The sequence below is a fragment of the Neodiprion virginianus genome, chromosome 6 (genome assembly GCF_021901495.1).
Source record: "Neodiprion virginianus isolate iyNeoVirg1 chromosome 6, iyNeoVirg1.1, whole genome shotgun sequence".
In the NCBI taxonomy this organism is placed as follows: Eukaryota; Metazoa; Arthropoda; class Insecta; order Hymenoptera; family Diprionidae; genus Neodiprion; species Neodiprion virginianus.
Genome location: NC_060882.1, coordinates 4,085,399 through 4,106,664, shown reverse-complemented (window position 1 = coordinate 4,106,664; position 21,266 = coordinate 4,085,399). Strand labels below are relative to the sequence as shown.

General features: G+C 34.8%; 3 protein-coding genes across 8 annotated transcripts; 1 reads left to right on the top strand and 2 right to left on the bottom strand.

The window, feature by feature from the left end:
- Window positions 1-28: 28 nt before the first annotated feature.
- LOC124306669 (choline/ethanolaminephosphotransferase 1) lies at window positions 29-13,927 on the bottom strand. Of its 6 annotated transcripts, XM_046767527.1 has the most exons (11): window positions 13,527-13,927; window positions 12,978-13,125; window positions 12,733-12,855; window positions 12,506-12,609; window positions 11,319-11,453; window positions 9,531-9,665; window positions 8,112-8,243; window positions 6,952-7,110; window positions 6,726-6,851; window positions 6,388-6,532; window positions 29-3,948 (listed from the first exon to the last, which is right to left on the bottom strand). In XM_046767527.1, exons 1-11 carry the CDS (start codon window positions 13,761-13,763, stop codon window positions 3,872-3,874), a joined length of 1,521 nt encoding a protein of 506 aa, XP_046623483.1. In that variant the 5' UTR covers window positions 13,764-13,927; the 3' UTR covers window positions 29-3,871. The 6 variants fall into 6 exon arrangements, with proteins under 6 accessions (XP_046623483.1, XP_046623479.1, XP_046623480.1 ...); XM_046767523.1 differs by lacking the exons at window positions 8,112-8,243; window positions 11,319-11,453 and having other exon boundaries at window positions 13,527-13,925; XM_046767524.1 differs by lacking the exons at window positions 9,531-9,665; window positions 11,319-11,453 and having other exon boundaries at window positions 13,527-13,925.
- A 115-nt stretch (window positions 13,928-14,042) lies between these two features.
- On the top strand, window positions 14,043-15,187 carry LOC124306670 (39S ribosomal protein L21, mitochondrial). Its single transcript, XM_046767528.1, has 4 exons — window positions 14,043-14,186; window positions 14,278-14,406; window positions 14,564-14,884; window positions 14,971-15,187. Exons 1-4 carry the CDS (start codon window positions 14,087-14,089, stop codon window positions 15,069-15,071), a joined length of 651 nt encoding a protein of 216 aa, XP_046623484.1. The 5' UTR covers window positions 14,043-14,086; the 3' UTR covers window positions 15,072-15,187.
- Window positions 15,188-15,474: 287 nt separating this feature from the next.
- Window positions 15,475-19,547, bottom strand: LOC124306668 (transcription factor E2F8-like). Its single transcript, XM_046767521.1, has 6 exons — window positions 19,311-19,547; window positions 18,819-19,068; window positions 18,293-18,728; window positions 17,933-18,176; window positions 17,507-17,698; window positions 15,475-17,415 (listed from the first exon to the last, which is right to left on the bottom strand). Exons 1-6 carry the CDS (start codon window positions 19,321-19,323, stop codon window positions 16,439-16,441), a joined length of 2,112 nt encoding a protein of 703 aa, XP_046623477.1. The 5' UTR covers window positions 19,324-19,547; the 3' UTR covers window positions 15,475-16,438.
- Between the last annotated feature and the right edge of the window lie 1,719 nt (window positions 19,548-21,266).

The following is a 21,266-nucleotide window of genomic DNA, read 5'->3' as shown; positions in this document are numbered from 1 at the left end:
GATAAAAAGTCGTCGTGTAAAAAATATGTCAATTGTTGAAAGATTTTTATTTCATTACATCATTTATTTCTAGTACATGTAGCTGTTTTTCTTCTGACAGGGTTCGTACGCACAGGGAAAACCTCGAAAACCGGGAAAACTCGGGGAATTTCTCACAGCAGGGTAAAGTCAGGGAATTTCGAAAATAACATTGGAATTTTGAGTCTGTCGAAGAAATAAACTTGTTTTTATGCAAAGTATTATCGAATTTAATCCTACAACTCGTGACTGGGGTCCGAACGTACCCCACGCAAACTTTGGACTATGCTCAGCGCCGCTATCGCTAATTTTCATTAACTAAATGTAAATAAAATCAGATTTCTCGTACACCATTCTCTTTAATGTGAAAAAAAGAAGAAAACCATGTATGATAAAGTTTGTTTATCGGCATAGGATCGGTTTTATGATCAAGAATATGCCTGGGGTGCGTTAGGACCCCAATCATGCGTTTGCGGGTACAAAAATAAGGTCATGAGTTGCAGAGTTAAAAAAAAAAAAAAAAAATTTCATTTAAAATTTCGTTTCGTCGCACCACTTTATATATTTTATTTATATTACTTAATTAGCACCAAACCTGTATTCGTTTTTGTCGCGCGGAAAATCACAGGCTGTTATTTATAAATTGATAGTCAGACAGTGAAATAACTACTGGGTAATATTGAAGGTATTAATATTAATATGTAAGAAAATTGTCATTAATCAGCGACATATTTATTGAAAGTTTTTATTCAGGCTGTAATACCTGGAAAAGTCAGGGAATTTCATATTCCAAAATGCGTAGGAACCCTTGTTCATCATCCATAACAAACCGTAAACAATAAGTGCGCAACAAGCTTTTCTTAGATTTTGCGTACAATAGCGAATTCCGGCTTGGTACGTGAGAACGCTTCTTCACTTAATACCTTATCTGTACGTATCATAAGTAGCAAAAAGTATGAAGCTATTTACCTCCCAAGAAAAGAGACGTCTTTCTTAGAATTGCGATGATTCGTTAGTACGGGAGGGTATTAATTTTTCAACAAAAAAGAAATAAATAAATAATAGAGTCAGAAAATGTCTAGCAAATTCACGTTGCGAATTTGGCGAGTTTTACATATTGCAAATTATAACTAGGAAATTGAAAAATTTGATAGATGCCAAAAAATGTGCCTAAACCAATGACGTAAATTAGATTTAGGTCTAAGTGGGGGGTAAGAAAGTTAGTAGGGAACTCAGAAAATTTATGTGTCGGATAATAAACTTGAGACGCTAAAAGTATAGGTATGCTATTGCTTTCGAGAACAACAAATTCAACTGATACACAATGTTTTTTAAAAATAATTTACCGCAGGGATTATTAATGTCAATCAGAAATATACGGAGAAAAACACGAGTGCATAGTTGGTTAATATGAACAAAAATCATAATGTGTTTCCATATTGACCATATTTTTAAAAATGTGGTTTGGAATAGCTGAGATGGAATTATTCAACCATTAATAATCCCAATATAATATGGTACACCATTTTTCTCTATCATCCGATTTGTAGCAAAGACAGCTTTAGAATACTCTGGAAATAAAATTGTACTTGAAAATTCGCGGGGTTGATTGAAAATAATAACGGAGGTACAGAGCTGCAAAAGAAGCGGTTGTTAACTTTAATGTAGCATGCTTTTACAAACATATGTCGTTACTTCATGCGTAAGGTGTTAGATATTACCATGCGTTTAAAAAAAAATTCTTTCAAACGGACAAAATAAAAATAGTAAACGATAATTTTTATACACCGGTCACAACATTTATTTACCCCAATGGTATAGTTAACATTCATGCTTAAGTTCAGATAAAATGGGGCCAACTTGTGACAATTATATTTGAGTTAAATACATATTAACTTGAACGAGTCCTGACCTAGATCGTCTTTGAATCGACTCATTGGTTTTCATGTTTTCATTCATCTTGCGTAGTGAAGATTAAAAAAAAAACAAATTTTGGCCGAATCAGAGACGGCGATTCAGTCAGTCAGGAGGCATTTGAGTTTCGACAGATTACCCCATATGCACATCTACATTAGGATGATCCTTAACTTGCGTTTATAAAAAATTTTATCGCAACGTCCTTCAAATCCTTTCCAAATCGTTAAAAAATAATGGGTTCAAAATTGATTGAAAAAAACTAACGATTAGAATTCTGAAATGAAAACGATATTGTTTTTTACGTAAAATTTTCTTTTATTTATGAGAATCAACCCTGAATGGGGAAAATCCAAGCTTGGTGAAGGTGCATAGGTCAGATTTAGAAAGATGATTTTTGAACCATTTAGCACCGGTTTGATTCACGATAAAAATTATGCGAAACCTAAGTTAAAGACCATCATAAATATTATATATATTCAAAGTATAATCGTAAATACATACACACCAAAACTGGATCCCTGTGACAAATTTGTTACATGTTTTAAATATAAACTAAAAATATTAGGCCCTATACGAATATTTTATATTATGGTAGGTAGGTGTAACTGTATTTATAACATTTCATTCATTTCACCTGGTTTACTTAGATTGAACAATTTATAATTAATTTTTGGAGTATTTTGATCAACTGGGTAATCAAAATACTTCGAATTAGGTACATAGAAGACTATCCGTACATTCTATCATCATGCTACGCGAAGAGAAAGAAAAGAACCATAACAAATGAGACTGGAATACTGTAGTAATACTTGCGAAGACCAGCCGTACAACTTGGTAAATGCATTGTTATGCAAATTTCTTAGGTATTGAATTTCCAATTAATAATATAATTGAGGGGCTGGGGGGTACAAGCTGGATGACACAAGCACCTGATACTAAAATTTAATTACTACTGTATAAAACTGGACTTGCTATCGGATAATCCTTACGAAAGTAGTCTTAAGGCACACGATAAATACATGTAGGTATATGGAATTTTCAGCGATGTAACTCTCATTTACATCGGTATGTCTCTCACCTAGAGCCCGACTTTTTCTTACATCCTCTAGAAACGCTTTGTTAATATAATATAAAAGTTAATGAAAAACAGTTGTTATTGCGACGATCCATCGCTTCGGTAACTTATTGTTATTACAAAATAATATAATTCCAGCTTTCCATAAATTGCTAATCGAATAGATTTCAAATTAATGAGTAACAATATTTGATATTCTTGTGAGACATTATTTCAATCTGTGAGCATTTGTTTATTCTACTAATTCGAAAGTATAAATGTATATAGATTAATTTTGCAGTAAGGAAACTACGGAATAACGATACATTAATTATACCGTACATACCAATGTTCGTGGTTCAAATATTAACGTTGATCTACATATTCTCAATAATTTTCAACTACAAGTTGATTAAAATTCGTCTCGAGTTCACACGATATCACATCTATAAACAGATCTATAAGTCCTTAGATTTGTTTTTTCTAAAATAAATTATTTCCATGCTCGTTTTACCGGAGTTTCTCAATTACTTTTTGAATGAAACATTTGTTTGAATAAAAATCTAACGCTCTGCCATATGAAACATATGTAGCAAAACACCAAAACTATTAAATTGCAGATCGATCATTGACAAGCGCAGCTGTAACTACGGCATTTCACAATTTGGCAACAAATTGTCCATCGCTATTGAAACATTACTGCTTCACATCGCTTACAGAGACAAACTTTTTTCAAACAAGATTCAACGTTCTTATGACAACTGCACCTTTATCTAATTTACACTATTTGTCTTCGGATAGTCGGAATATCACATCTCAGCCTGAGATTGTTATTGTAGTACATCAATCACCTACTGTGATCGCAAAACTAGAATCTGAATATCAGAGGTTGAGGGAGGTGTCAGAGCCGTGGTGATACTCCTCGTCTAACAGGGGTTCTTGTTCCACCACCATGTGAACTGCGAACAAAACTCTTCATGCATACCAAACATATGTATGTATGTGTATATATGTATATATGTAGGCAGAGAGAAGGTGCAAAGTTATGGAAAGTAAAAAGCAGCCTAGTCCTGATCTAACGAAAGTGTTAGTTTAAAAAAGATTTCGGTTATTTGCAGTAACTGTACAACCTTATTCTGTTTTCATTAAAACGAACACAGCCACACACCCTTACATGCAGGGCATAAAAATTTGTCATTCTAGGCCAATGAAAGTCATGCTAAAGAGTATATTAACGTACCTAGAAAATTCGTAGAAATGTAGAGCACAAATTGAGCAATACAGTATACATAGGCATGTTGTATTGGAAAGGTTTTCTGAATTATCAAATTCTATTAGAATTTTTCATAATATAACCTGCATTTATTTAATATACATTATCATCATTTCGTCACCCAATTTATATTATAGCAACTGCAATATTGTTGTGTACCTTAGAAAAGATTCAATTCTAACTGTAGTTTGGTTATAAAGAGTATAAATATTCCATCGGTGTACATCTACAAACACTAAATACATATCTCGCTCTGCGATTTATATACCAAAGGATGAAATCAGCTCGACTAACAACATTAAATACATACTTCAATACATGTTGTTTCGTTTGTAATTCACATGAATCCGATAAATATATTTATAACGATAAGAATGCCATTTTTATGTACAGGGTTACGTGTCACGCTTAATGTTATATACAAAAGCTTTTCATTAGGGGAATAGTGCTATCGTCAATCGGTTACTACTCAGGTGATCTGGGATGAAGAATGAAAATCAGTTCCATTTATTCACAGGACAGGTGGACTTGTCAAGCGGAATAAGAGGTAGATTTTATACCTATAAATCGTCGACAAAGAATTTTTTGTTCAATGCGGATTTGTTACAAATGGCGTTTGAACTTTTAGAATTATATAGTGCTAATTTTACAGTTAGTATGAAATCTGAAGAAGAGTACAGGATGTAAAACAATGGGCAGTGAATTATCAAATTGCCAATTCTATTTTTTATCCGTCCTTCTTTTTTAATCTCGCCATAAAAACTTTTCACAAAAATACACTTCTTTGCCATAATTAATTGTGTGTATAACTAATTCACTGAGATTGTTGAGAGAGCTTATCATGGATAGAAATACTCTCAACCGCTAACTAGTTGTCAAACACATGTACGCTGACTAGAAGACTGTTGCTATACTGTTGTGTTAAGCTAAGGAAAGCAACAGAGGGTACAACGTTAAAACCGTACTGGACCTCGTTAAATCATGTTGCTTGTCATATTGCATTGATTGCAAAAGGGTGAAATAAGGAATAAATAGAGAGGAAAGAAAAGTATAGCTGTGCGTAAGAGTATTTGAGCGAATTAAAAATATTCATATTCAGTTTGCGTAAGATTTTAGGCAATTGAAAATGAAATTATTACGTGTTGTGTGTATAAAATTGTTGCAAAATTTTTTTGTAAGGCAGATAAGCTGACAAGCAATATCATCCAACTGTGTAAAATTATTTTTATTATTATCATTATTCTCATAATTATTATTATCATTGTTTTTTATTAATATTAGGTGTCTGTGAGAATTTGATTTTAAGTAGAAAACGTACAGGTAAATATTGTCGCGTCGGGCTAACTATGATTTTCACCGTCGATTGGTATTAAAAAAGTATTTAAATAAATAAGTTGGACATCTTGTGATCCAGGTCACCAATTTGCCTTGCTCACAGCCACCTGGGTGTTATGGAACTAGAAGCTACAGATTTTTCATAATCACCACTCTGTAAATAGGATAGAAGCGCAAACACTCACAGTTAAGGAAGATCATTGTAACGGAAAAAGTCAAACTAATTAAGGGAAGCATGCTAAATCAAATGTCCAAGCTTGCTTGCAGTCGTTCAATTATGTTTAAAAGAAAAGACCCATCACCAATTCCTTGTGATAAGCTCGTTTCTCCGCCCCAACTAACAGCTTATTATTAAAAACAGAAATCAGAAAAATGAGCATTTAATTCATTGACCACTAATTATTAGTAAATGCTTACATGAAACATATTTTACTGTTAGATTGGAAGTCTTGAGGTGGCACAACTTCACACGTACAATCTCTTGAGAGATCCAAATAAGATTTGTCAAAACTTGAAAGAATGTAGCTGACGACAAACCGAAGTGTACTTTGTAAACGAATTTCAACTCATTTTTCAATGATTGTTGGCTTGGAGTCGAACGAATCGTAACGTGATAATGAACGAACTGTGACTAACGACATTTTATATCTATTTACAACGATATCAAAACATTTAACAACAAACTGGGATTCGTTCAACTTTTCTTGCGCATCATATGATACATTCATTATCACGATGTAAATTTAATGGTGTTTCTTTTGGAGTCTATTACGTTGAAGCCTGTTAGTACCGTTTTTCTCGGTGATGGTGGAAGTCTGTGAAGTTCCGATCCGGTGTCCACCTGTCGGTATCCTGAATAGCCTGATCTTTAAGTGATCGCAAATCTCCAGACAAACTTGTGAACAATATCGAAGCAAGTCCAAAGTTACCCAAATCTAGAATAATAAACATCGGTTGCGGCTGTTGATTGACGAATGTAAAACATCGTGAAAGAAATAGAATGTGGAATATGTCTATGAGTAAAACTCAGGGGATGAAATATTCTATGACACGAATGAAAGGTAACCAATTTCTGAACAATCGTAGTATCGCGCCATAAGTGTAATTGTACGGTATGGTATAACTCACTAAACAAAGCCAAAGAACGTAATATTCTTTGATGAAGAAGTTGAAGTATTGATTGAGAAAGAGCATTGCAGGTCCAATCAATGCGGTATCCAGATATTGCATTTCATTTTTTGTCATGTGCGCAACCTGGGAAGAAAGAAAAGATATCCTGAATATTAACTCTTACGCGTGATCTTACAGCCGTCGCCGACTAACGATAAGATCAGCATGTTCATTATTAACTTACCACGAGTCTGTTGGTTACTTTCGCAGCAACCATGCCGAATGCAAGTATATACAATGCAGGGTGATTCTCATAGACGTTTTCGGCACTTTTTCTGTATATTATGAATGCTGGGACCACAACAAAACTGAATGGGATGATCGGAGATAATACCGAGGTTCCCTGAAAAAAAGATGCTCTACAGTATTCCGTAATATGCCGGATCCTTGCTTAAACATATCTATTAGCCAAGAAGCGATAACTAGTTAAAACTTGCCAACTACATTGCAAATTTAGATAACAAATCGTTATAACTTATTTTTCTCCAAGTAACTAAACCATAATACGAATGCATGCATGTTATTTTAATCTAGTTGTTAGTTGCGACAGCTTAGAGTGGAAAACTTAATAGATTCGATGCTATCCCTTTACCATTAGAAAATGATCATGTTTAATGAATTAATTCAATGGCACGAATCGAAATTTTACGCTAAGCGAAAACATTTATTTTACTAGTCAATAAAGTTAGTTACCAGATACATCGTTGCCCAAATTTGAACATGCCTTTAAATCAATTTCTATGTAGCGGTATAATTACATTATTAATGAAGCATACTTATTTGAAGTGATGACGTGATTATTTGGAAGGGGTTTTGAAGGTTCGATACTGGATATCAAAATACGATTGAAGATTTCGAAAAAAAAAAAATATCATTTATGCGTATACAACATCTGGCAAAAAAGTAATGTTTTTACCTCCTCAAATTAATTTCAACAATAAAAACAACACTGTAATGCGATCAATTCAAAATACAGTGCAAGACCTAGGCCCAATAGTAAATATCGACGAATGATTATAACTAATCCACCTAATTGGATGGCTCAAGAGAAATGACAAACTCACAGTTGTTGGAAGACCTATTGCCGATAGCACTGCTTTCATTATCAAGTAACGCGTACGCAGATGTAAGAAAAGGTTTCATTACTAATAGTCTGAAATCTTGTTGTAAGAAATTTTGATTATTGCACTCTGAGCTGTATGTTAATATATCGAATATGACTATCATATCGCACATATTACATATTCATGTGATTAAGATTGACATATGGGCCTAAATCAAAGTAAACATACGAATTGTGCGCTACAAAGGGATTTTCAACTTTGCCTTGGTGAGCTGACTTACAGCAACGGTGGAGCCATTTTTTCCAACACCACCGACAAGAATGACGGACACGCTGCTCTGCGCTAGCAAAACAGCGATTCCGACTGCTGCCCAAAGAGGGAACACCTTCACCTCTGTATTAATGTATGGCAACTATACGTTTGGAATATACAACCGATGGTTAGTCGCAAAGAGGTAATATACATACGTGCAATGAGTACAAAAGATCAGTTGCTTTTATGCTTCATTAAATGGCATTGGAATTAACAACCAGATTTTTATTTTAACAATGCATTCCAAGTAATTTCAGCGTTCCCCATGACACACCATATATTTATTAACAAAATACTATAATGAAAATAAAAGAACAGAACTATTGTTAATTTATTCAACATAAAAGTGATAATAATAGTAATAATAATAATAATAATAAACAAAAGAAACCGAAATGATTAAATTCACAAACATGTAGTCAAGTCAACATTGATTTTGACGATTCTGCAACATATGGATGAGTCGAAGGTTTGTTTCTTTTCCCCCTTACATGTGACTAATTATTGAGTCCAATTAGGAATACGTGACACAGTGTTACTACGTTAGTTGTGATTCCTCGGTTAAGTTAGAGATTTCCGATTTTTTTCGTTTACCTACTGTGAATCTGAAGTGGCATCTGTGGTTTGTATCGGTATTGCGTATTGAATATATACCGTAAATATGTACATCGGTACATGTATCGGTATATCGGGCAATGAAGAGATTTTTTGGTGTTGATTTGTTGATAAAACAGATCAGGATACATAGAATAATGAGAAAACGACAATGATGAGAAACTACTTCAAAACTGACTACATTACGTACACTTTACTTAGTCTCTTGCACTGAAGTATGTTGCTTCATCTAATCATAATTTTTGATTATTATCAATATAGATATTTGAAAAAGGAGTACAATATTTTTTTAAAAGAAATAGATGATCGCCAAACATGAAATCTTCAGAATTAATAGCCATAAGTCTGATATTATTTCAGCATTATCGAAAGCAGATAGACGTTAGCACCAAATAAGTTTTCGCAGCATAATACAAATTTTTTCATCTATGTGTTTTCGGATACATGTATGATCATTTATATTACTTTTACATTCACTTATATCAACATTAAATAAACTGTTAAAATAGAGCGGAAGTAAAGACCTTTGCCAATTGCATAATAATTCAGCAGTTAATTGCATAACTTGTGATTTTCAGCTGTAGAGTAAGAAAAATAGTGGAACATTGCTAACTCTCAAGTTCCGTTACCACGGAATACCCAGAGTAACGCCCAGGTAAAATATGGCTAGGTAAGCACACGATAGTTCACAAAATTAAAAATCTATTATATTTTACAAGGAAAAACTTGAAAACAATTTTTTATATGCGATCAGCCAATTTTTATGACTTACTGCTATTGTGGAACCATTCTTTCCGACACCACCGGATTCAAAGACTCTACAGAATTCAACGAACACGTGAATGTAGCCTGCATAAAATATCACAGCTACGAAGTTAGAGACAGTGCCAACTCCAGGCACGGGAATCTAAACAAATCCACAAATTCTGCCAATTATAGTGATTTTATAACTACTCCATGAGAAAATTAGTATTCATTTCATACTGCGGATAAAAGAAGAATATCGTCTTCATGAGGGGCATTTAGTTTTGCTCGCACCTATGCTGAAATAATTCGAGAGAAAATGAAACACACAAGAGACTATTGGTAATGCAAAAAAAAAAAAAAAAAATTATAAACGACCTTTTCTGCGATCGTTACATTAACACGAGGAGTTTCGAGAGACGTGGGAACTGCCGACTGCAAAAGGCATCGCAAGATTTAGCAGTACAGTTTTGTTTATTTCCTCTTAAGTCCGTCAATCTGGTATAATTCATTTATAGAAAAAATATGAGAATACCTATAAAATTTCCGTCACCACGGTTCTTGGCCACATTCTTTGTTTAAAATCATAATGATTTGAATTCTTTGACACTAGAGGTACTACATCAATCAAAATAACTGGTTTTTAAAAAATTATAATAGAAAATGTATATCAATATGACACAAAGATATGCAAGTATTAAATATTTTTTAATGACCAGTCATTTTGACTGGTTTTGGTAGAAATAGCTTGGTGTAAATTTCGGTAGTTTTATTAGTCGTTAATACATTACGACTAATCAGTATATGACGTAATTAAAGAGGTCAATACATTATATGCTCGTTAAAAAATATTCGGCTACAAAATGACTGGACTCAAAAGGAAATGGCATTGATTAATTGAAATGAAATAGGAAAATAATAACTTCAGAGTGGCATTCATGAGATAGAGGTGTGGCTGGGATGATTTGAGATATTCAATGCAATAAAATATATGGTTTAGTTGTGTATTAGACAATTACTATTATTTTTTCATGGTTACATGAACATAGCATTGATAATTTAGAGCATTTTGGAATTGAGACAAATGTTTTTAACGAAGAAAACAACACAGTTTCTGGTTTCGTACTTAATTTTTTTAGTTAGATTGAATGAGAAAAAAAAGCGGACAGAAAAAGTTTGAGGTCTCTACAGCTTTAGGCAGTATAATAGGTAAAAGCATTTGATATTAATAAGCTCAATGTTTAAATAGAAGCTGTAAAAATGTACACAAATCGAGGTAGATTCTGAGTAATTCAAGGTCACTCGTATCGTTTGCTATGCAGGTTAAATAGATTGTAGCGGACGATGTCGATAGACTTGAAACGGTCAGAACCCGTCTCGGTTTGTATACCTGGTACCTGTCTTTTGGACTCATGTGCATTACGTATTTGGTTGATTGCATACTATAGAAATATTTTTATTACAATAACGTATCAGAGTAATAAAATGTCAGAGATTTTGATTTAAAAAAACCTGTAACTGTGTGCTCGATGTACAAATGGAATTGTTGAAATCAGAAGGTAAAGGATTTTTTACAAAACTCTAGTACCTAGAATATAAACTTCGTACGAGTAATGATGGCAAATGATGAAGGAAATGAAAGGAAAGGACAAAAAGAAGTGATATGATTCCAAAACCAACAAGTAAAATTGATGTTAGTGAAAAAAACGAAAAACAAAGAACTATTGTGAGTCGATAAATTCAGCACCGCTCTCCTCATGCCATGCAGTTCCCTTTTGTTGCATCGCCAACTGAAAAGTCTAACTATCAAACTTACAGCCACGGTTGAACCATTCTTGCCCACTCCTCCGGTGAAAATCACCGAAAACATTGAATACAAGTTTGCCAATGTACACACCACTGTCATTACGCCTATCAAATATTTTAATTCAAAACCATCAATGTATGGTATCTGCAAGAAATATTATTGTTAGACTTTGCAGAGACAAGCATTCATCGAGACACGAGTTAAACTTCAAAGCGTAAAGAGGACTAAAATTTTTCAACAGGCCAAAGTTGCAATTTGCATAATATAAGGGGAAAAAAAAAAAACAAAGGATGGCACATTAAAAACAAATAGAATCTGGTACAAACTGAGTACACGCAATGAGACTTTTGTCTTCTGAAACACAAGTGTGATGTATGAAAAATTAAATTAAAGCGCTAAAGGGACATTAAATTCTGAAAAAAAGTAATATCAGTTACATGTTATGTTTCGAGTTTAGATTTCATCAAGTTCAGAACGGAATCACGAGCTTCATGTCGACATAATAATTGTTCTGAACCAATCTATGCATATTCGAATTTGACACTGAATTACGTCTTGTTCCTGCCTGTACTGAGTAATGAATTAGCATAACGATTGAATATTAATAACTGCTGTGTTTAAACTTGAAAATCATTTGCCAAAATTTTCTAATAAGTTGGCAACACAGTTGTCAATTTACGTGCCAGCATCAACATTTTATGAAACTTGTATTGAAAATGAATAAATTTCAAGTTCCTGAAAGTTTGCAGTACTTGAAATCCTAGTTGTTGTCTATATACATATTTATGCGTTTCTGGCATGCCCTATAATTGACAGACATTTACCAGTGTAGAAACTGTGTAGTTTGGATGATTATTCAACCAAAAAGACAAATAATAGGATGAACATAAAAAACAATACAACTTTCAGAGTTAAAAATATTAACATATAACATAGTTATGGATGTGTGACATGGGCTGTAACGTATTTATATAATCAGATCTGCTATTTGTAGATTTAACTTTCTTGCAGAAAGAAATATTTATTGAACATTGATAAATGATTAAGAAACTCATCAAATGTGCGAGCATATTTTTGTGGATTAAATATGTACTGAAGGTATTGCAATTAAAAATGACCTTAAAATGTTTCGTAAATATCATTATTTGAAAAAGAATGAAAAAATTTAACACAAATAGACATTTAAGGGATACAACCTCTGTCATCCAAATGCTGGGCCCAAAGATTCCCGAAATAATGTGGATTCCGATGATGGTGAACTGTGCCTCAGTGACATCCACTTTCCCAAACCTCAACGTACCTGTTTGCAAATACATCACGTCACATACAAACTGCGGCTGATACTGGTTTGAGTAAAAGTTACAGCTAGGTTTGATTTTAAGTACATCAATCTTTCAATGTACTTACAATTTCAAATTCTTACCTGAAACGTACGTTTGCCAGTGTGCACAATAGAACAGTGTTATAGCACAAAAGCATTGAAAAAACATCCATGTCGGATAATATCCTAACTGAACTGCTATGCACGCCGACAAGGCGACAAAAACTGTAGGAAGATAAGACCACATGGTTATTGTACAAGTAAAATAAAAACAACCAAAAAAAGGACATGCGACTAATCGATTTCAGTCCTTTTCTGATAATGAATGTGTAATATCCGACTTGTACCTGTTGAGATGGAGTCACAGCCGTGATCGAATAGCTCGCCCAGCGGGCTTTGCGTTCCAGTTCTCCTTGCTTGTTTACCATCTATCGCATCAAGGCTTTGGTAAACAAATAAGCCCAATGCACACAATAAGCATGCCCATCGCGGTGCCTAAAGACGAGGAAATAAGTAACGAATCATTGTTTAGAAAAAAAAAAAAAAAAAACTATTTCCAAGCGATTATAAAACCATGTAGACCCTGACATCATAAATATAGAATGTATTATAATTTTAAGAAAACATAGTATACTGGGGTTTGAAAATATCTTAATACAAGGAATCATATTACGTAGAACATTACTAAGTAACCGTAACTGTAAACCTGCATACATGTATAACAAGTGTGTGGGGATTTCAACGAGTTAAAGAGATAGGATCGCGGTTGAGTAAAGTAGTAAACAAGGAAATTCGACTATCGATAAACTTGAATGAGTCGTTGGTGTTTTTGCAACGTAACGGGAATGATAACTGGAAAGTTTGAGGTTATGGTTGTGTTATTGGTAAATAGGTACCTCGATTTTAGCGTCGGGACTGTACCAGACTAGGATCAGAGTCGTCAAGATGTTTACGGTGAGGCCAAGGACAGTTATCGCATTCGGGGCAAGCCAAAGTGGAACTTTGCTAACGAGCCAGTTCCACCACGGCTGAAGAAACGGGTCCATTAAGCTGACGCTGGTACAGCTGTACTTGTGCTCGTTTAGCCGTTTCAGCTGTCCAGGTGACAGCAATTTCTCCTTGTAAAACTGCATCCTGCGATTATCACTTTTACTTCTATCACATAAAAATCCACTCAACGAGCCGATCTGCACATTGATTATTCTTTAGCAGTTTCTTTTTTTCTATCGGGCGATCTAAATTTGACAGGCTACGCAGGCTACTCACAACGCACCGTGTTGCCACTTTCCCGGACACGTTATGTATACCTTGCCGTGGAGTATCCGTCGGATTCGGATTCTCCGCGCCGAGCGCTGCGATCGTCGAAACTTCGACGTTGCGTAGTGTTCATATTATTCGATTCAATTCAATTCAATTCAACACATACATGGTAGCAGACAACAACTGAGGCTGCAACATGGCGGCGTTTGTCGGATTTTCGCGTGTGCTGGCTGGAGTCGCGATTAATTGTATGAAAAGGATTGGTCCACGGCTTTTGAATAACGTCAGCTCACCAGGTCACAAATTGCACTCTCTTTTATAATATTTTCAACAACTCGTTTTACGTCTGTCATTGAAACTCGGGATTTTTATTACGCTCGCTTTCAGGTGTTAGGTTATGGCAAACTTCTGCGGCTGGATTACGTTCGCAAGCCTTGTACGATCCTAAAAGAGCCGTACCGTCGCATCAAGAAGAAGTAAAAGACACCACAGAAGAGGACGAAAAAATTACACACGGTAATAAACTGTCGTTCGTACAGTGACTAAGGTTGTAAGATACCGACACTTTGCAGTCGGTATAATTTATTATTATTTCGTTTCGAGACTAACAACTACTGTCTGTCTTTTTGACACAGATTTTCGTTAATCTGTACATTTTTTTTTTTTTCACCAGATGTTATAGAAAAAGTCAACTCGATAATATCCACAGCGTCAGCAGGACGTCTGTTTGCCATAGTCCATATATGCGGCAAGCAGTTTAAGGTGACTGATAATGATGTCATTATCATACAGGGTCGCTGGCCTCCGAATGTCGGGGATAAGTTGACATTGGAAAAAGTCCTCCTGGTTGGTAGTTCGGATTTTACATTAATCGGAAGACCTCTTCTGAATAGGGAATGTGTGTCCGTTGATGCAACTGTTATTGAAAAGTCTCTTTCTCACACCAAAACTCACTTCAAGAAAAAGAGAAGGAAACAGTACATGAGAATCAACTGTAAGCCTAAATTCATTACTATCAATTTAACTACCGTATCTCTGATATCAATAATTGAAGATATTCTAACATTTTCTTGTCTGCAGTCGTCAGAACGGAGCACACAATGTTGAGGATAAATTCTATCAACATCAAAGGCAAGTTGAATGAGCGAAAAGAATTTGAAGGATTGGACAGAATATTCTAACTCCATATTGCACCAAACTCAAATGAAATTATTCAGCGTTTAACATTGCAAATGCATAAAGTTTTACATGTTTAGTTTCATTCAATAATAATGTACACCTTGTCCAAGATAACAGATCACGAAATTTATTGTATTTAGATTATTTTTTCTTATAGTTAAATAAATCAGTTGTAATTATATATATTTTCTTCATTTGTAATGTTTACGAAACTTCACCTTATCACCTATCATTATTTATTAAAACAACAGTAACAATAATAATAGGAGTAGTAATACCGAACAAGAATAGTAATCATCAATTTCGAAAGTACTGCTTTGGGAGTTTTTTGGTAAAATTTTACAAATACAACCTCTTTATTGCAATTTTTCTGCATTTGAAACTTATTAGTTTTTACCGAAAATCTTAGTATAATCGTAATCGTAATTTTAATCTTAAGACGTAAATAAGTTTCATCCATTTTCTACTTTGGCCGTAATTTTATCGTTTTATATGATTGATATTGCACTTGAGCAGATTCCAGAGAAATTGATGTAACAGCATAACGTATTTTAAAAGTATTTGAATAGAGAATTTCTTGAAGGAAATTAGTATTAAATACCCAGAGTCGAAAGAATTGAAGTTTAAAAATAATAAGAGAATTATAAATCTTTTATTTTGGTAAGATAACTAGTATTAAGAAATGTTTTATACAGCATCAAAATATGATTAGTAACTTCTGATAACTCGCCTTAACGCTATCCCACCAATTGCCAAGTTTTATATATGCTGTAATAAATTATCTCAATATCGAACAATTCATTTCATAACTATAACGTTCTTTGTGCTGTTTAAGCAAATATTCTCTACTACAAGTTTGTAATTATTTTATAAAACACACCAGTCTGTTCGATGTTTAATGTATTTAAAATTATGATATTCGAACATCGACTGGAATGCACGAATCGTGTGTAGTAAATTAATATGATTTGTCAATAGTAAATAATAATTACGAGAATATTTATAATATTCTCCCTATCTCACTAAATTTCATTTGGATGACTGATGATGTATATCTCGTCAGTGAGGAAAATGGTTTATGGCATGTAAAAAAACTGCCATCAATGTTAATAAATACCTATCTCTAATATAATGATTCAACTAATTCTCAGCGTCTAATGTAACAAATTGTAACGATATTTCCTATAATCACAAAAATTTATACATTAAATAAAATAAGCCTTCATTATTATTGCATTGCTATATAATATAATATTAATTATTATATAATAAATCGTATAAAATTTGAAAAATAATTGACCTTTTAGGTTCGGATTAGTTATGTTACCATAACTATAACTGAAATAAAATATAAAAGAATTATATTACGTTAGCTACGATTCGTACTAGTCTCACTGTTAATTTCATTAGTGAAATTAATTGTCGTCTGATTGCATAATGGAACCAGTTGTAAGGTGTTACCTACTTGCACTGCCTTAAGTATATCGCCAGGAGAGACGATGGGAGTTTGAACCTGAGTTAGTATAGCGTAGCTCGTGTTAGAAAGGCTCGGATTTTCTATTACAACGGAACGCAGCGAAGGTGAGGCAATGCTCAAGTCACTTGGTTTAATAGGAATTAATTTTTTTGGGCCGATCCTAGCGAGATTGACGAATTTCGGACCACAAGTTTTTGGTTGAATTTTATACGGTGTGAGTCTTACCGTTCTCGTATTGTCCGATGAAAGATTTTTGACAGTAAAATTATTTGAAGATACGTTTTTTACCGTTATAATATTAGGGTTTCTTACCTTCAATTTCAGTGGCTTTGTATTCACATTATTTATTTTTGCCTGTAAATTCGTGTCTGTGAATGATAAATGTACAGTAGGTATCTGATTTTTTGAGCTAGGATGGTTAACGTGTGAGGATGAATTGAAACTTGGTACTTCAATACTACTAGATGCATTGAATGCAGCTATGTCGACTAGATTTACATTACTGGCAGTCATCAATGTCTTATGACCAGTTGCACCATTGATTAGAGTGTCAATGGCATTCGAGCTAGACACGTCAGACGCTTCATTAATTGGCTTGGAATCTAAACTTTTAACCAAACCACTTTCGAGTGAACGTAGACCTCCAAAAATATTGTTTAATTCTCCAGATACTTGTGTAGCCGTTACACAAGATTCAGAATTATGCCTAGGAAACAATTTAACACAAACTTTAGATTTTGCAGGTTGCTCACTTGACTTCAACCTTTCAAGTTCCATCTCAGCAACTTGTAATATTGAGTCATCTAGGCGTTCCGAAGGGCGATCGTTGTCCAGACAAGGAGAGCTCATAGTACGGCCAAATTTCTCATCTTGAAAAAGAAAAATTTGCCGAATTTCAATAGCGTTCTCACATTCCATTATTTTCATTACCTTGGTTTAGTCTTTGAATAGTCTTTATACCTGTTCCGAAGAGTTTTCTTTTTCTAAGCTCTCTACGTTGGTTAACAGGAGTCGTTGAGCCAATCAGTAACCTGTTATGGCACGGAGATGGTTTTGTAGAAGATGATTGTAGAAAAACACTGGGTCCTAAACTTCTATTGGGTGTAGCCATTCCTATGAGTGAATGTCTAGTCCCTTCTCTAACAGGTGTTTCTAAAACAATATTGGCAGGGTTGTAGAAATCTGTTAGATTTCAAAGTATATGCATCTTTTTGAGTTCCTACGTGTCACGAGATGTATTTTAGAATAGTCGAAAGATTGTTCAATAATATGGGAACATGTGCGTTTCAGATTTAAGTCCTTGAAGTTTTACCACTTTCATATAATTCGAATATTGAATTTATATTGAAATTATAATTTCGCTAACTTTAGTTACTGAATCCTTACCTTCATCAAAGTCTATGTAGTCTACATCTGGGCCTGTGTATTGAAAAACAGGTTTTCTTATAGAACTATCAGACATGCTGACTTTTCTTATTAATCCAATTGCCGACAAAACATTAGCAATATCATAGAGTCTTCTCACTTTTGTTTTAAAGCGAGATCTTACACTGGTATCAGTGGTTTCGTTGGACTGTTCGGAGTCTGTTATAAGAACTTTTGCAGCCATATCTAAATTTATAATTCCATTCTGAAAGATAATTAATTATTAGGACTCTTACAGTTATTAATCAATCGATCCCAGTTGATATTTACTTTCAAAATCATTTGATTCTCACAACCACAGAGTGAAAGGAAAACTCATACCTTTAACGAAACCAGGAAGAGCATAATAAACTTTTGGCACATAACTCCAAGGCTCTTATCTTCTTTAGCGTTGGTTTCAATCAGACTATTATTGTCTGCGCTGGTTGGCTGTGAAACTACTGTGCTCAAAAAGGGTGATTCGTTGTTGAAATTAGCCGTGTATGCTCTATTAATTTTTTGTATGTCTTGAATTTGTTCCCTCAAGCCAAGTTTAACTGCCAGTGATTTAAGTTTAGCCAAAGTGCCAGGTAGGTAGTTGTGCCCGTGCCATAAGTAACGGTTTTTCCCCGCTTTAGAAGCCATCTCTAAGCTCTCCAGTACGTTTATTATGTCGTATATCCTTCGTTTTTCAGTACCCAGTGCTTTTGCCGTTGTATCCAGTGAAATTTCTTGCGGCATGCCACCAGCCGTTGTCAATGGATACAAGCTCAAGAATCTGTGGATAGATTGGTACAAAATAAAATTTCATTCAACTGACGTATGAAACAACAGTATCGACTCATTTATCCAGCATTTTCAAACTCACTTGTTACACAACAAGCCAAGGGACTTTTCTTTCCTCGGTAATAACTTGAGCGGATCCGTGTCCCCGTCTCTCGAGACTGTCCATGGTCTTCGTACAATTTTAGACTGATTGTGAGGAGCGCTTTTTAGACTCGAAGCTAGAGTTGTGAGCAGTCGCAGGTTGGCCGTGGGTGAGACCGGCTCCGACTTGACATTGCTCAACTCGCGGAGGACCCTCCGATCAGGAGATTCTTTGGTACTCGTGTCCATTGCTGAAAAGTGTAGTATAGCTTATGATTTAAAGCTGATTGATTGATTGAATAATAGAGTTACACAGGGCAGATTGGAGATAACCTTAATTCTGATTCCGGCGAGTTAAAGTTTTTTTTCGTTTACATGTTTTTTGTTTTTTTCGATATGATTTAATGCTGCTGATTTTTTTTACCGTGTAGCCAAAGGCATTATACAAAACAGCTCATTTTGAGCTGTGGGTAATATTACGACAAGGGATTACCTTGATTTTCCATCAAATATTAACGTGAAATAACCATGCCGTCGCCGTCACGCGTGTTAAACTCGTTTTACTCGTCGGCACGTATCGCTCTTGCTGCCTGCTGAGTGTAACCGATTTTTACCTCTCTGTCCGATTCCACGTTCCTCGTTTTTGGCGCGAGTCACCCGGCGCCCGATATTTCGCGCTATTTGAACGTCGATAGATCCGAATGCCCCGTAAAATCGATCCTCATTGTTATATAGTTGATTTCCAACTGATTTCTGGTTAATGTGCTGCGATTACAATCTAATTAATTATCATTTGCCTCCCTAACCTCGTTTTCTTATCCTCCGTGTTTTTCATTAGGTAAGAGCCTGCCCGTGAGACGGGATGTCTACCGTTAGGCGTTAAGTCGTCTAGCAATACTGACGTTGCCACAGAGAGCGTGTCTGGGTAGACTTACTTAGGAATCACTGTTACGAGTAATGCATAAGAGAAGAATCAAATTTATTAGTTTTGTCTATTTGAGAGCCGCTTCAACGACTTATATTAAAAGGGCTTCAGATTCAAAAGACTCACGCCTGCAAATAGGTCATCAATAATAAAGATTCCATACGGCCAGGTGTAAGCAGCCATCGTTATTACAGACAAGTTACCTGCGATCAAGTATGAAGTACAGGAATTTATCTTACAGATTTCTAAATAAATAACGAGACTGACTCAGATTCAACATAGATCTAAAATGGTAGTTTCAGGGTGTTAAATAAAAAAAATTTCAATCCCATCCTAACCAATTTGCCAATTTGTTGGTGGGATTGAGCAGTTTTTCAATGTTGCATTTTAACATTTCGAACATGATTTTATAATTTTTCATAAAGTTGACAATAACAGTTTATTAGATAGGTAACGTGTATTGGGAATACAAGATACAAGACAACTTCGGTATTTGGAATGCAAAAATTCACTCGTGGATCACTAACTACAAAAAAAAAAAAGAACCGAGTAATATTTTCATGTATGCAAAATCACACCCCGTGGAAATACGAACGTACATACACACAATACAAATACTAGTTTGGGTTTAGATTGCTTATTCTGCTTATTATTGCTTATTATGCTTGCCCATTCTACCAAAATTTTACACGATTATGTGCCCTGAATACGGGTTACGAATTCCTACGGTTAATACGTGCGCATTTTATATAGGTATACGTGGATATGCATTTTGTATTTGATTTTGCAGAATACGCAAAAATGCCGTTTGAAACACAAGAGACAAATCTGTAATACTGATATTGTTTTGTGTGCCGAGAGGTTCTCATGAAAGGACATAATTGTATCACGTTCGATTCGACTTGCGTAATTATCTTTCGCTGGCATAATTTTCATTCTCAAAGTTTGAATCAAACCTTCGCCTAAGTTCCCCAGAATCAACCGGTTAACAAATGACAGTCAACCTCGGGATCCGTTACATATCGGTAATTTGCCGGCCATGCTAGTTATATTTTTACAAAGTTGGCTACAACTGTTATTTTGTGAGTTGCAATTGTTTAGCGAGTCCTGCCGAGAGAAGTTCTCGGTTTATTTGTTAGATCTGTAAAATTTATCCCGACTGACTCGAACGTCGAGTATGAAGCTACCCGAAAGGCAATCCCGTTAATCGTTTCCTGACGTCTAATCTCCACAATCTGCATTTCTGATTGAATCAGCCCTAGACGTCTGCCGGAAAGTACACCGCTCGCTTGATACGGCTGCCGTGTCTGACGACGAATGGAGGATGGATCAGGATCGTTTTGGGTCACGTCCGAGTTTCCGAATGTCAGTGATTTTGCTTCATCGAGCGAAATCAGGTATACGCTCCAAAGGTACGTATCATTTTTATTCCTTCAGTTCTCGTTAACGAGACATTGATACATCGTTTCTCTTCGCCCGTTCGGCTCGAGTTGAAACTACCAACTTTTCCGCGAGCCGGTGTTC